This window comes from Oryctolagus cuniculus, chromosome 11 (assembly GCF_051225735.1).
Source record: "Oryctolagus cuniculus isolate XC-2025 breed Fujian yellow rabbit chromosome 11, ASM5122573v1, whole genome shotgun sequence".
Classification (NCBI taxonomy): Eukaryota; Metazoa; Chordata; class Mammalia; order Lagomorpha; family Leporidae; genus Oryctolagus; species Oryctolagus cuniculus.
In genome coordinates this window covers 64,002,543-64,015,396 of record NC_142877.1, presented here as the reverse complement: position 1 = coordinate 64,015,396, position 12,854 = coordinate 64,002,543, and the positions used below count along the sequence as shown (strand labels likewise).

General features: G+C 35.7%; 1 protein-coding gene across 3 annotated transcripts in view; it reads left to right on the top strand.

The window, feature by feature from the left end:
- The window catches only part of TAFA2 (TAFA chemokine like family member 2), a 528,509-nt gene extending 518,907 nt beyond the window's left edge, over nucleotides 1–9,602 (top strand). For all 3 annotated transcript variants that reach the window (XM_089307431.1, XM_089307432.1, XM_008256723.5), the window contains one exon: nucleotides 7,433–9,602. In XM_089307431.1, coding sequence (XP_089163557.1) covers nucleotides 7,433–7,444 — 12 coding nt within the window. In that variant the 3' untranslated portion in view covers nucleotides 7,445–9,602. The remainder of the gene's footprint in view (nucleotides 1–7,432) is intronic.
- The last annotated feature ends 3,252 nt before the right edge of the window (nucleotides 9,603–12,854 follow it).

The following is a 12,854-nucleotide window of genomic DNA, read 5'->3' as shown; positions in this document are numbered from 1 at the left end:
TAGTGCAGGTCCATCTGCTCAAAAGATTCAGTTCCAGTCCAGATCTTCATTTGCACAGCCCAGGAAGCTGAAAGTCATTGACAGATGTTGTATTTGTATAAGAGCTCACCAGCTCTGAATTCTAATATCATGGTTTGACCTTTAAGAATAATGAAGTCTTTGTAATGATTATGCCTCTGATGAATTTGGGTGACTAGGACAAAGTTTTCTCCCATTTGGAAGAGGTGCTTCTTAAAAAAAATCATAGTAGTTGGGGAGTAGAAATGAATTAGTAGAAACTCATATAGTCCAACCAACTCACCTGATGAATGGTTTTTAGGTGACTTATCCGGAGTCCTAAAACTAGCAGGTAGTAGCACTCATATAAAGCCCTAGTCTCCTGCCCATCCGAATAAGGCCAGCTCTCCTCACTTGCATGTGCTGCTTTGGTTTTCTCTAGAAGCCAAGGTGAATTAGATGCCAAGTCCAGGTGATCTTTCCAATTTTTGAATTACACCTATCTGAATTACACTCATCTGCAGAAATACTTTGTGTTGTTTAAAACAATTTTTGCTCATCCAAGACTGTTAAAATTTTTAAGAATTTATACAACAGGGGCCAGCGCTGTGGTGCAGCAGGTTAATGCCCTGGCCTGAAGCGCTGGCATCCCATATGGGTGCTGGTTCTAGTCCCTGCTGCTCCTCTTCTGATCCAGCTTTCTGATATGGCCTGGGAAAGCAGTAGAAGATGGCCCAAGTGGTTGGGCCCCTGCACCCGCGTGGGAGACTCGGAGGAAGCTCCTGGCTTCGGATCAGCGCAGCTCCAGCCGTTGTGACCATCTGGGGAGTGAACCATCGGATGGAAGACCTCTCTCTCTCTCTCTCTTTCTCCATCTCTCTCTCTCTCTCGGCCTCTCCTCTCTCTGTGTAACTCTGACTTTCAAATAAATAAATAAATCTTTTAAAAAAAGAATTTATACAACAGATAGCTGAGAATAGCTCAAGATAATTTAGGGAAATGCTGACCCTAGCTGACATAGCAAAGACATGGCCATTAGCAGCCTTAATGTTAAAAAAAAAAAAAAGTGTTTAGGCCAATCCAGCACAAGAAGCTCTTTGAAGAGAAAATTAAGCAGGTTTAAAATACAGTGGCTTTCACGGGCTATAGAAATCACCCTCATCAGCATAGAAGTTAAATATAGACTTACTTTCTTTATATCAGTGAGGACATTTATAAAGGTGATTCATGTGTGATTGCTTTACACTGCCTCACCTATACCTGAAAATTCTCTGGTCAGTCTGCTCATGCATGTATAATCCAGATGGATGCATGTCTTTCATTCTGTAAAACTTCATTGGGTAAGGTGCTGTATATGAGACAAGCACATTTGTGCACAGTTACCATAAACTTAATGGCAGCTTTTCTTGAGCTTAAATGAGAAAACCTGCTCCTGTGGAGTAATGATGTTTTAATTGCACATTTAGTACACAAAAAGTGAAGCAAGAGCTTAATTCATGTACTTTTAAGAGCTACATTAAGAAAATACATTTGCAGTGGAGCACCAGTTATATTCCAAGAAAGGAAAGTTTCATTCAAATCATCACTGAGGATTATGAAAGTATTCTATTCTTCCTTTTTCCATTAACTGAATAAGTTAAATTTATTGGAATGTTAGTTTGAAATTGTACCTATTTATTATGTTATTAAATAGCCATATTAAAAGACTGGACATGCAATGCATTTAAACTTGCTACCTCTTCTCAGAAATATTGCCACATTTCCTAGCTTTTCAGTTGTCAAAATAATGAATACTTATCAGTCCAAAAGTCAATAATTACCTAATAATGTGAATGTTTTAGTGAAATTTTAGCTATCTTTAGGTGAAATTGGCTACAATGTTCATAATGCATTATCTCTTCTATTGTGTGTTTGTAGCTCATTTTAAATTCACAGGAATATAATAATCAGTAGTTCCTCATAGCAAGATTTTAATGACGATGTTAGAATAGAAACTAGTGTAAGATTTATATCAATGCTGTATTTGGCTGTGGTTTCACAAATTTACATAGACTGGCAAATTGAACAACTGAGATGTAAGACCTATCTGGGATAAGAAGTAAAACTCAAATAAAGAAAAACTGTATCAGTGGAACCATCATTAATCAATAAGGGCATTTGAAAAGCTGCATTTGGTTTTGGCCTAATTGTACTACATTTATTTTTTCAGCCCAAATAAAGTACACTATGAAGACTCTGATGGCAGCTGGTCCATTAGAAAGATAGAGTTAGACAGAATGGAATTACATATCTGAGAAGACTAGTAACATTTGCTCAGAGATAAGTAAGGGTAAAAATTGGGCATTCCATGTGTTCAGATGCCTAAAATGTACACATATCTGAATAATAATAGTTAACACATGGAGTGCTCATTAAGTGCCCTCCTACTGTTTTAAACACTTGACTTACTAATCATTTACTTCTCAAACCACAGAATCCATAATGTAATACTAATAGTATCCCTGCTTTACCCCAAATCACACAGTGAGTCACCAGCAGAACCTAGCACTGAACCTAGGCAGCATGTCAAAACATGCTCTTTTAACTGTTATTCTCGATGGCCTTTTCTGAGAAGGTGATGTTTCTCTCAAAGCCACCCAACACAGGGAGACTTCATTCTTGATAGGACTTTTATTATTAATCTGTTTATGAGAAGAAATAACTACAAGAAGTATTAGTAAAAGAGACACAAAATTAGCTTTTTATTAAGTCACCATGCACATACATAGAGGAACAAGAGATGAACCCTCTTCAATAGATATACTATGCATATTACCTTTTAGATCTGCAGCCAGCTGCTAATATTTAAAGGGTGTTTTCTGGGGACAGACACTTTGCAGGGATTATCAGATTTGATCACAATAGTAAATGTATGAGGGCTAGTAGTAATATCATCCACACATGACACATGTGGAGACCAAGACTCAGGGAGTTTCAATAATTTACTCAACCCCATAGTGTTAGAAAATGATAAGGCAGGGATTTGAACCCAGGAAGCCTGCCTACAGTGCTCAGACTATTTGTCATTATGTCTCTTACCATAATATTCTGTCTCCCACTGATAACCTAGTCAGCAGGACTTGAACAGGAAAAAAGGAATTTTAGACTACATGAATATAATGATTTTAAGAATTTTGTCACTGGGGACAAAAATCAATTTTTAAATTTCCTCCTAGCTTTTTAATGTATTTTAACTTGAAGGTATGCAAAGAAAATTTTATAATGCTCAAAATATAAAATGGAAGCAGTATAAAATAATTGACTTTACTTAATTTAAGATTTAATATCATATATGCCTTTTACCTAATTTTACCTTCTCAATTTAATTGGTGAACAATCTTAAAACATGATTGTAGCATGAACTTTTGGGAAATCTAATCAAGGCCCTGTATTAGATTTGTTGGATTGGGATAAGTGCATGTTGTTATCTTACATTTTAAAATAACTAAAAGAGAAGACTTTGAATGTTCTCACTACACAGAAATGATAAATGAGTTGATGCACATACTAAATACCTTGATTTGATAATTTTATAACTTATACATGTATTAAAATATCACAGTGTACCCAAATTGTTATCTGTCAACTAAAAATGAAATAAAACTAAAAAAGGAAAATCAATACTTTTTGTTTAATGCTTGCAGATTAGCTTCTTCATCCTGGTGGATAATTACAGGACAGCTTTGTGCTCGTCACTAGAGAAGCTATTATTGTTATTATTTTTGCATTTTGCGTTTGTTCATTAGCTTAGTTGTTTCACTAACCAAGCTTGCTGGTGTGTAGCACATGCAAATAAGATTTACAGTAGAAAGAACAGCTGTGTAAAATATTGCCTTTGGAAAGGGAAATTTATTGAGATAGTGATTATAGCACATGAAGCTCAAGGCAAAACCATAATGATTGCAGCACCGTTTCTCTCCCTCATGTAGTATTTTATATCTATTGCCCGTAGTGTACATTCATGGTAGCAAATGCTATTTCCCATCCTATAAAGCTGATTTTATTGCAACCTCCTGCTTTCAGTTACTGAAGACTTGCTGAAAATACTCCTGAGAAGGTAAAACTTTACTGTTTGGCTTCTTCCAAAAAAATATGGCTTGAGTGGAAAGAGTAGTATTTGAGTTCTAAAGATATGGCAATGCATAATCCGAGATATTAAAGATTTTATGATTTTAAATGTTAGATCATATAAATATTGCTTATGCACCTCTTGTATATCAGGATGGTCCAGTTGTTTATTGTTTAACAATGGATAAAGTATTATTTTTCCTCCCTCCCCACCAGTAGCATGCCAGAAGTTAAAAACAGGTCACTTGTACTTATTTAATAATCATCTAAATTATTAAAAAGTTGATATTTTAGGTGACAGTTGCTTTTTGCTATTGTTGCTTTTTATATATTTATTTATTTGAGAGGCAGAGGGAGAAAAAAAGAAAACTTCTATCTGCTGGTTCACGCCCCAAATGCCTACAATGTCCATGACTGACTGGGGCCAAATCTAGGAGCTGGAACTCGATTCAGGTCTCCCAAATGAGTGGTGGGAACCCAGTTACTTGAGCCACCATGGCTGCCTCTCAGAATCTGCATTAACAAGATGCCAGAGCCTGGAATCAAACCCAGGTATTCTGTTAGGGGATGCAAGCGTCTTAGTCCAGCATTTTATCCCTACGTTAACCAGCTTCCCCTCAGTGACAATTTGATTTTAAAATGCTAATTGGATCTTGTTTATTAGGTAATTCACATTGGTGATAATATAGCTATATCTAGAATCAATTCTGGTATAGATACTTTTAAATCTTAGAATAATTTAAATAAAATAACTGGTATGTGTTCTCTGCCTTGTTATAGACAAATTTTGTTTCATTTCAACATAAATTCATTACTTATCCCATTTTCACAGTTTAGAATACAATATTAATAATATTGTGATGTAGTGAATGACAGCACTTCCATTTTGTCTTCATACAAAAATTACTGAACAGTGACTCAGAATAAATGAAAAAAAGTAACCATATATTCTAAAGGATTTGTGTCCTTGCTCACATTTAACCCATGTAAGAGAAGCCTGGTTTAAGGAGATTTGGATTGCATATCAACAGACAGTTCTCATGATTGTCATGACCCTGTTTCCTAGAAAACATAGAGATAGAAACCTTTGGTTTTGCCATTTCATTTGGTGAAATTTCATTTGGTTTTGCCATTTCATACCTGGCGACTGGCAAGGAGTGTCCTGATACATGTTCATGCGTGTTCACTTTTTCTTCCAATTCTTTTTATTTATATAAGATGGACAAATTTCATAATACAGATTTAGAAGCACAGTGGTATTTGCCATCCAACCTCCTTCTTCCTTTCTGTTTCTTTAATTTTTACAATGAGGTACTTTCAGTTTATTTTATAACCAAAGCCTAACCTGCCACTAAGTAAAGAATTTCACTTTTACTTTATACTGCCTTGAAAAAGGCGAATCATTAGTTAACATTTGTTTAAATGCTTTCAGTGCAGTCCTCTCATTTAACTGAATGTTAGTGTGATATTTTCACTTTACTTTGTTATTCTTTTGTTAAAGGTTTATGCATTTAAAAACACCCACAATTCTGAACCTTTATTTTCATAGTCATTTAGTGTTGACAGTGATGTTTTCCTAAACATAATACTTGACCCTCACACTCCAACAGCAGCATTGTGAAATGAACAGAATTATTCCCATTTTACATATGAAAAGACCGAGGCCCCCAGTGTCCTGAGGATGATTTTCCCACTGGCCTAACTCCAGAACTCGCTATGCTGAACCGCAGTGTATACTCGGATCCAAATTTAGTAATTAAAACAACCAGATCTAAAACAGATTGCCCACTTTCATTTTGTATTAGAAATGTTTCATACCCTGCTCTTCATCTCATAAAGGGTGCTATGATATTTTTAGGATTAATTATCTTGGAATGTTGTATGAAACTTGGGTGTAAGGAAAGGTCATCTTAGTTAGGCTTAAATGCATGCTAACTTCCAAAAGCACTTTCCAAGTCATACCTAAATTTTGTTTATCTAGTAATTCATTTAGTTGATAGAAATGCAACATAAAAAGTGTGTTTATGATGTTCTGGAGGGTATTTAATGTATACTTGTATGTGCTTATATGTTTGCGTGTATATATTTGCTCATATTTCTTCTACAGATAAGGAGAACATTTTGTAATAGTTATGTAAGCCTCTCATAATTTGCAGGTTGAGCATCTTTTATCCAAAATGCTTGGGATTAGAAATGTACTGAATTTTGGATTTTTTAATTTTGAAATATTTGCATACATAAATTATATCAGGGATGGTACCCAATTATAAACATGAAATTCATTTATGTTTCATATATACCTTATACAAAAAAACCTAAATGTCATTTTATACAATATTTTTTGTGTGTCTATGTTTTGACAGTGAGCAGTCACATGAGGTCAGATGTGGGATTTCTATCTATGGCATCATGTTGGCACTAAAATACTTGATTTTGGAGGATTTCAGATTTCTAGACAGGGATATTTAACCAGTATTATGAATAGTGATGCCATCTTCAAAATGATCTGGAAAGAGAGTTTTAATATATAAATAGTTAGGGAAACCATTCTTCAATTCTATATGAATCCACAAAGTCAAATATTTCACTTGAAATGAAGATATAGGAATGCATCTGCCATAATGACCAATAGTTTTCTTGGAACCTGCACTTGAAATGGATCAAGAGGGCATACCTCCTGCTTTCATGATATCATTATGCCACATTCTTGCAGTTCAGTTCAACAATGTGGCTTGAATTGCCTGCACAGAATCTATGCTGAGACTAAATTATTTGTTCTCTCCCCTCTCCTACCTCTCTCCTCTTCTCTCTTCCCTGCCCCCACTCACTCTCTTTCCCTCTCTATGTCTTTTTCTAAATCAACATATTTATGTGTGTATCATACTCAATCACTCTATATATCTATGCCAGTAGGCATTAGATGATGGCTCAGCACTTGAGACCCCACCACCCATGTGGGGGACCCAGATTGAATTCCAGGTTCCTGACTTCAACCTGGCCCAGTCCTGGATATTGGAGGCATGGAGTGAACCAGTAGATAGGAAATCTCTGTCTGTCTGTCAGTCGTTGCTTTTGTCCCTCTCTCTCTGTCTATGACAAATAATAAAAACAAAATAATAAAAAAATTAATAATGTAGTATGAAATGATAAAGAGAAAAAATATTCTTTATCAGTTGCAAAATCTGATTATGGTAGGCTTTTAAAATTTAGCAATATGTTTGACAGAGCAAACACTAACATTTGAGTTACCTATTCTAGCTGTGTTTAGTTTTAGGACTATATAAATCTAAGTTATGGAATGTTGATTTCATTTTCTTCTTCTTCATAGGTAACCCATTAGCCAAGGGTTAAATCAAGTGATCCTCAAGGCTGATGACATTGAACATATACATTGAAACTTAACTCCTGAGGTGATCTTGAAGGAAAATTTTTATACTTCTCAGAAGAGGCGCTCCAGAGCCTGTTACTTCCGCAGGATTTCATGTCTCGTGATCAGCCTGTGCTTGAAATCAAGACTTTATAAAAGCCTGACATGAACTTCTCTGTCGTGAAGATGTCATCACATTTGAACTGTGTTCCATTTGGAAACTTGCTGAAGGAGTTTGAAGCTGCCATCAGCAGAGCTGGGCAAGAGTTGGTGTTTTCAGGGTGACGTCAGAGACAGCAGCTACCTGTGGGATTCTTGTCTGCAGCTGTGACTCCTTTCCTCATTTCTGAAAGCGATCTCCAAGTGCACTGTCCCTCTGTCATGGATGTGTCCCTGGGTCCTCTGTTCTTTGGCTGGTGGGGCTGACCTTCACTTCACTGGCATTTCCTTTGCTAACTTCTCTGGCATGGTGTAGACTGAGACTGTTTAATTTGTATCCTAATCTTGGAGCTCTGAAAGCCTACATGTTTTAACATCTTAAAGTTGCTTTTCTTAAAGGAATGGAAATATATATCCATTGGTAATAATTATTGTTGGAAAGTAATAGTTATCCGAATACATCAATCATATAAGAATGTATAGACAAGTTGACATGTTTCCCCATGGCTAACACCTGACCACAGCTTTCTGTCAGTTAATAGGTAGTAGTTAGAATGGGATTACCATCGCCATTACACAATACTTTGTACCTCTAGAGCACTCTCCCTTTCTGTTTTGTTTCTTTTTTAAAGTGGACTTTTTCTTTCATTTTTTATGATTCCCCTTTTTCTTTCACAGAAATCAGCAGTGAGCAGTCACGTTATTCAGTAGCCTTCAGTTTCAAAAAATTGCCAGGGATGCATGTGGAGTTTCTGATTTCGTAGCCTGAAAACTACTCACTGAGATTTCTAATATTTTTTTAAACTTTCCTTTCTCTCTGTCTCATTTTTAAAATACTGTATATTGCTCGATCCCAATGACCGTTTGAATGCTTCAATATTTGTTTATTCAGTCCGTTGGTAGAATAAATTGTTCATTTTCCTTGGTCTAAAATTTATAAATATTGACTTAGAGTTGTTCCATTCAAAGAATTTCTTAGGCCAGTACTTTGTAAACATTTTCGTAGTCATTTTGACATTTGTGATTTTTGGTTCTACAGGAAAATCCTATATATATTTAAAGGCCTTAAACATGTATGTACTTTTTTTCCTAAGTTGTTACAGAATGTATAATTTTATACTACATTTATTTTCTTTCATTTGTGATGTGAAGGGAGGGAAAATGGAAACTGCATAGCTTTTCTGTAATAACATTGTATAGACATGCAGATAGTTTGAAGAGGAGGGGTTTCTGTGTTTTGCTTATTTTAGATTAATCAGAAGATGCTTCAGAAATTGCCCTTTTAGAAGCTTCATGATGTTAAGAGCAGGTTTGGAAATATTTTGTATTTAAAAATTCCCTGACATGGCCAAATAGGCCTAAATTGTTTTCCATGATGGAGAACACATATGTTAGATAGAGCATTGGTCCGTTTATAACAATTTTCAAAGACTAATAAAATACATCACTGATTCTTTTCTGTGAAGAGCAACTAAAAGGGTAAAATTTTTTAAAAATTAAATTTGGAAAGTATCCTTTTGACGTTAGACTGAAGTCGTCTGCCCACAAGTAAATGCAATGAAATGACTTCCTGTCTTTATTTTAATTATGCATAAAACTAATAGATGGTTCTGAGTAGAATTTGCAATGGCTTAAGAGTATCTGAAATCATAAAGAAAGGCATAACACTTGTGCTGGGGTTTCTGCATCAATTAGAATATTATTAATTTATTTGAAACAAGGTGGAAAAGTATATTACTTTGGAAATTATGAATTTGTCCTAGGTTTCTTTGAAATTATAGATCATGCTTCTCATTTTTAAAATTATGTCCTTTAAAGCAACACTGGAAATTCTGTATTATATACAAGTGTAATACATGCATATCGATAGAAAAAATAAATGGAATTTCAAGTATACTAACTAGATTATCCCTCAGTAGGTTAATGTTGTGACTATTCAGAAAAGGTGAATAAAATTGGGATATAAAATGGACTCTCTTTCATAAGTTACATTTTGAGAATTTGCTTTCTTGTGGTTTATTTTAAAATAGCATCATTTATTATCCAGGAAAACTTTTGAATTCGTAAGGAAGCTGACACAAATCCTTCAATCTTTTAATAAAGATCCATGGCAAACCTTACCATTTACCAAGGTTGTAATATTTGATTTGCTTTTTTTTTGGTAGAAAAGAATGAAATACATACATTTACACTTGTTTTATTTGCTCACATCTACGCTTTAAATGTAACTTGTATAACGTTGCTAGCTATATGCAAAACTAATTTTATTATGAAAATTACTAATGATAATGCATTGTTCATCTTATGAATGTTATAATGGGAATCACAAATTAACTATGATTTACTCTTTAAAACATTTAAAAAAAATTGCAATAGTTTAAGATCCAAAAGAAGCCACAAAAAATAGCACAGGAGATTTCTGTGTACCCATTTCCTATCTTCCTCCAGTAATAACATCTTATAAAACCATAGCACACTGTCAAATGGGGAAACTGACATTGGTACAATACTGTTAACACAAACTTTATTCAAGTTTCATCAGTTTTGTTGTGAATCATGGGTGAATATTCCTATTCTTTTTAGTTAAATTGGTATCAATCTGTTATCATATGTTGGAACATGTATTCGAGTATGAGAATACCCTGTGGACTAATGAATGAGTGTATCTGATAATTCTGTTGAAGTCATCTTTTTTTTTTTTTTTAAGACTGATTTATTTATTTGAAAGTCAGAGTTACATGGAGAGAGAAGGAGAGGCTGAGAGAGAGAGAGAGAGAGGTCGGTTGGTCGGTTGGTCGGTCGGTCTTCCACCCTTTGGTTCACTCCCCAGATGGCCGCAATGCCTGGAGCTGCGCCATTCTGAAGCCAGGAGCAGGAGTTTCTTCCAGATCTCCCACATGGGGGTGGGAGCCCAAGGACTTGGGCCATCTTCTACTGCTTTCCCAGGCCATAGCAGAGAGCTGGATCAGAAGGGAAGCAGCCGGGACTAAAACCAGCGCCCATATGAGATGCTGGCACTGCAGACGGCAGCTTTACCCACTATGCCACAGCACTGGCCCGGTATAGCTGGGACTAGAACTAATGCCCATGTAGGATGTTGGCACTGCAGGAGGTGGTTTTGCCTGTACACCACTGTGCAGGCCCATTAGTCATCTGTTTTTGAAATAGCGTCCTGTACCTTTATTTTGCTTTATTTTTATGAAGTCTTTTTAAACTTTATACAATGGAAACTTACAGTTTTAACACCAGACAGTATTGTATATGCTTTTAAATTTGGTACTGTTTTTAATGGGTAGGAAGAGATCTAAGAATTTCATCTATGGCTGAGATGAAAAGGAGCTTGATGCTTATTGCCCTCCAAAAAATCCTCTGCTGTTATACAATGCTATCCAATTTGAATTGTAACTTTTGATAGTGCATAATAGTTTCTAACACAATAATTAATTGAGTGATTAAATGGGACTTGATATTTTTAAAGATTATTTTCTCAATTCATACATGATGCATTCATCTGTCAGAGAAGTATATACAAAAATGTTTGCAAGGTTTTTTTGTCATCACCCAGTCCTTTCTAATTTTGATACAATCTCTTAAATAGGGAGAATTAGGATAGCAGCAGATACTCTGTTTAGAGAAACTAAACAGTTGGAGGAGACTGTTACTGGATATCTCTTGCTCCACTTACCCTCCAAAGAGAACTCATGGTGTACATTACTATTTTTTAAAAGATTTTATTTGTTTATTTGAGAGGTAGAGTTACAGACAGAAGGAGGGACAGAGAGAAAGATCTCATTTGCCAAATGGCTGCAATGGCCAGAGATGGGCCTATCCGAAGTCAGGAGCCAGGAGCTTCTTCCAGGTCTACCATGCAGGTGCAGAGGCCCAAGCACCTGGGCCATCTTCTGTTGTTTTCCTGGGCCACGCCAGAGAGCTGGATCTGAAGAGGAGCAGCCGGGACTAGAAACGGCATCTATTTGGGATTCCAGTGCCACAGACAGAGGCTTAGCCCACTAGCCACAGTACCAGCCCTGGAACGTTACTATTTTTATCAAGGTAAAGGTTTTTTTTTTATTTAGAGTGCTTTGGGAAAAGAACATTGAAATTAATATATTTATAGATTGCTTGTAGATTTCTTCTTCATTGCTTTGACTTGCACTGTGTGAAACTGTGGAATGTGGTATAGACATTACACTTATCTGACGTTTAACTGAGAGTTACTGAATTCCTACTGGGCACAAGTATATTTGGCTAAATTGAATATGGGGGTTAACTGAAGCTTGCCTTTAAAAATAGCCTTTCAGATCAGTTCATCATTTTCTCAGTGCTCTGCGTGTATGTGACTCTATGGTAACCAAGTGAGTACAGAGAGGATTAAGTGTTTGATATTTCTTTGGATTTTTATGATGTGTTTTTTGTCATATTGCAAGTTACTAAATCCTATTTGTTAGGCAAAATGGTTGAATTTTATTCAATTATGGTAGCAGAATAGTGTGTATCTAAAACTGGGTTTTACATGTTTTAGCAAAGATGTCGTTGAAAGTCTTAGGAGAGACTGTGGTCATGAAGAGAAAACAGAAGGTATTAAAATAATCTAGGGGATTGCTACTGAGAGGTTGAGCTTGGGCTATTACACTGATGAAAATGAAAACAATGGAAGCTGATTGCAATTTAAATTACTTGAGGAGCCTTAAAAATTATACACAGCTCAGCCTGCTCTCTGAGATTTTCTTAATTGGTCTGGGATTATGTTTTGGGCATGGGTATTTCATGGAAGTCTTCCTAGTTGATTCTGAAATGCAGTCAAGGTTAAGAAACATTTGAGAAGGATTTTGCCAAGACAGAAATGATGAGATGCTGAAATGATCGTGCAAGTGAAAGGGAGCTAAGAAAGGGAATCCAAGAAGGTCCTGAGCCTTCTAAAATAAGATAAATGAGCTTAACATGAGAGAGAAACCTGGAGTAAAATCACGTTGAGAGGCAAGTGGAAAGAATGAGTTCATTTTTAAAGCATATTGAGTTTAAAGTTCCAAAGAAATATTCGGAAAGTTCATGTTAGATAAGAACTGATAGATTTTTAGTGGATTTGCAGTTAGAGACTGTTCTTTGTCCTGGAAAAAAACAGTTTCAGTGGAAATGTTTGTTTAGAATTGAGATTTTGGTGTAGTGGAATATGATTTAGAGGTTTGAAAGTGGAAATAGTGCATACGGACATCTGCTTCAATAG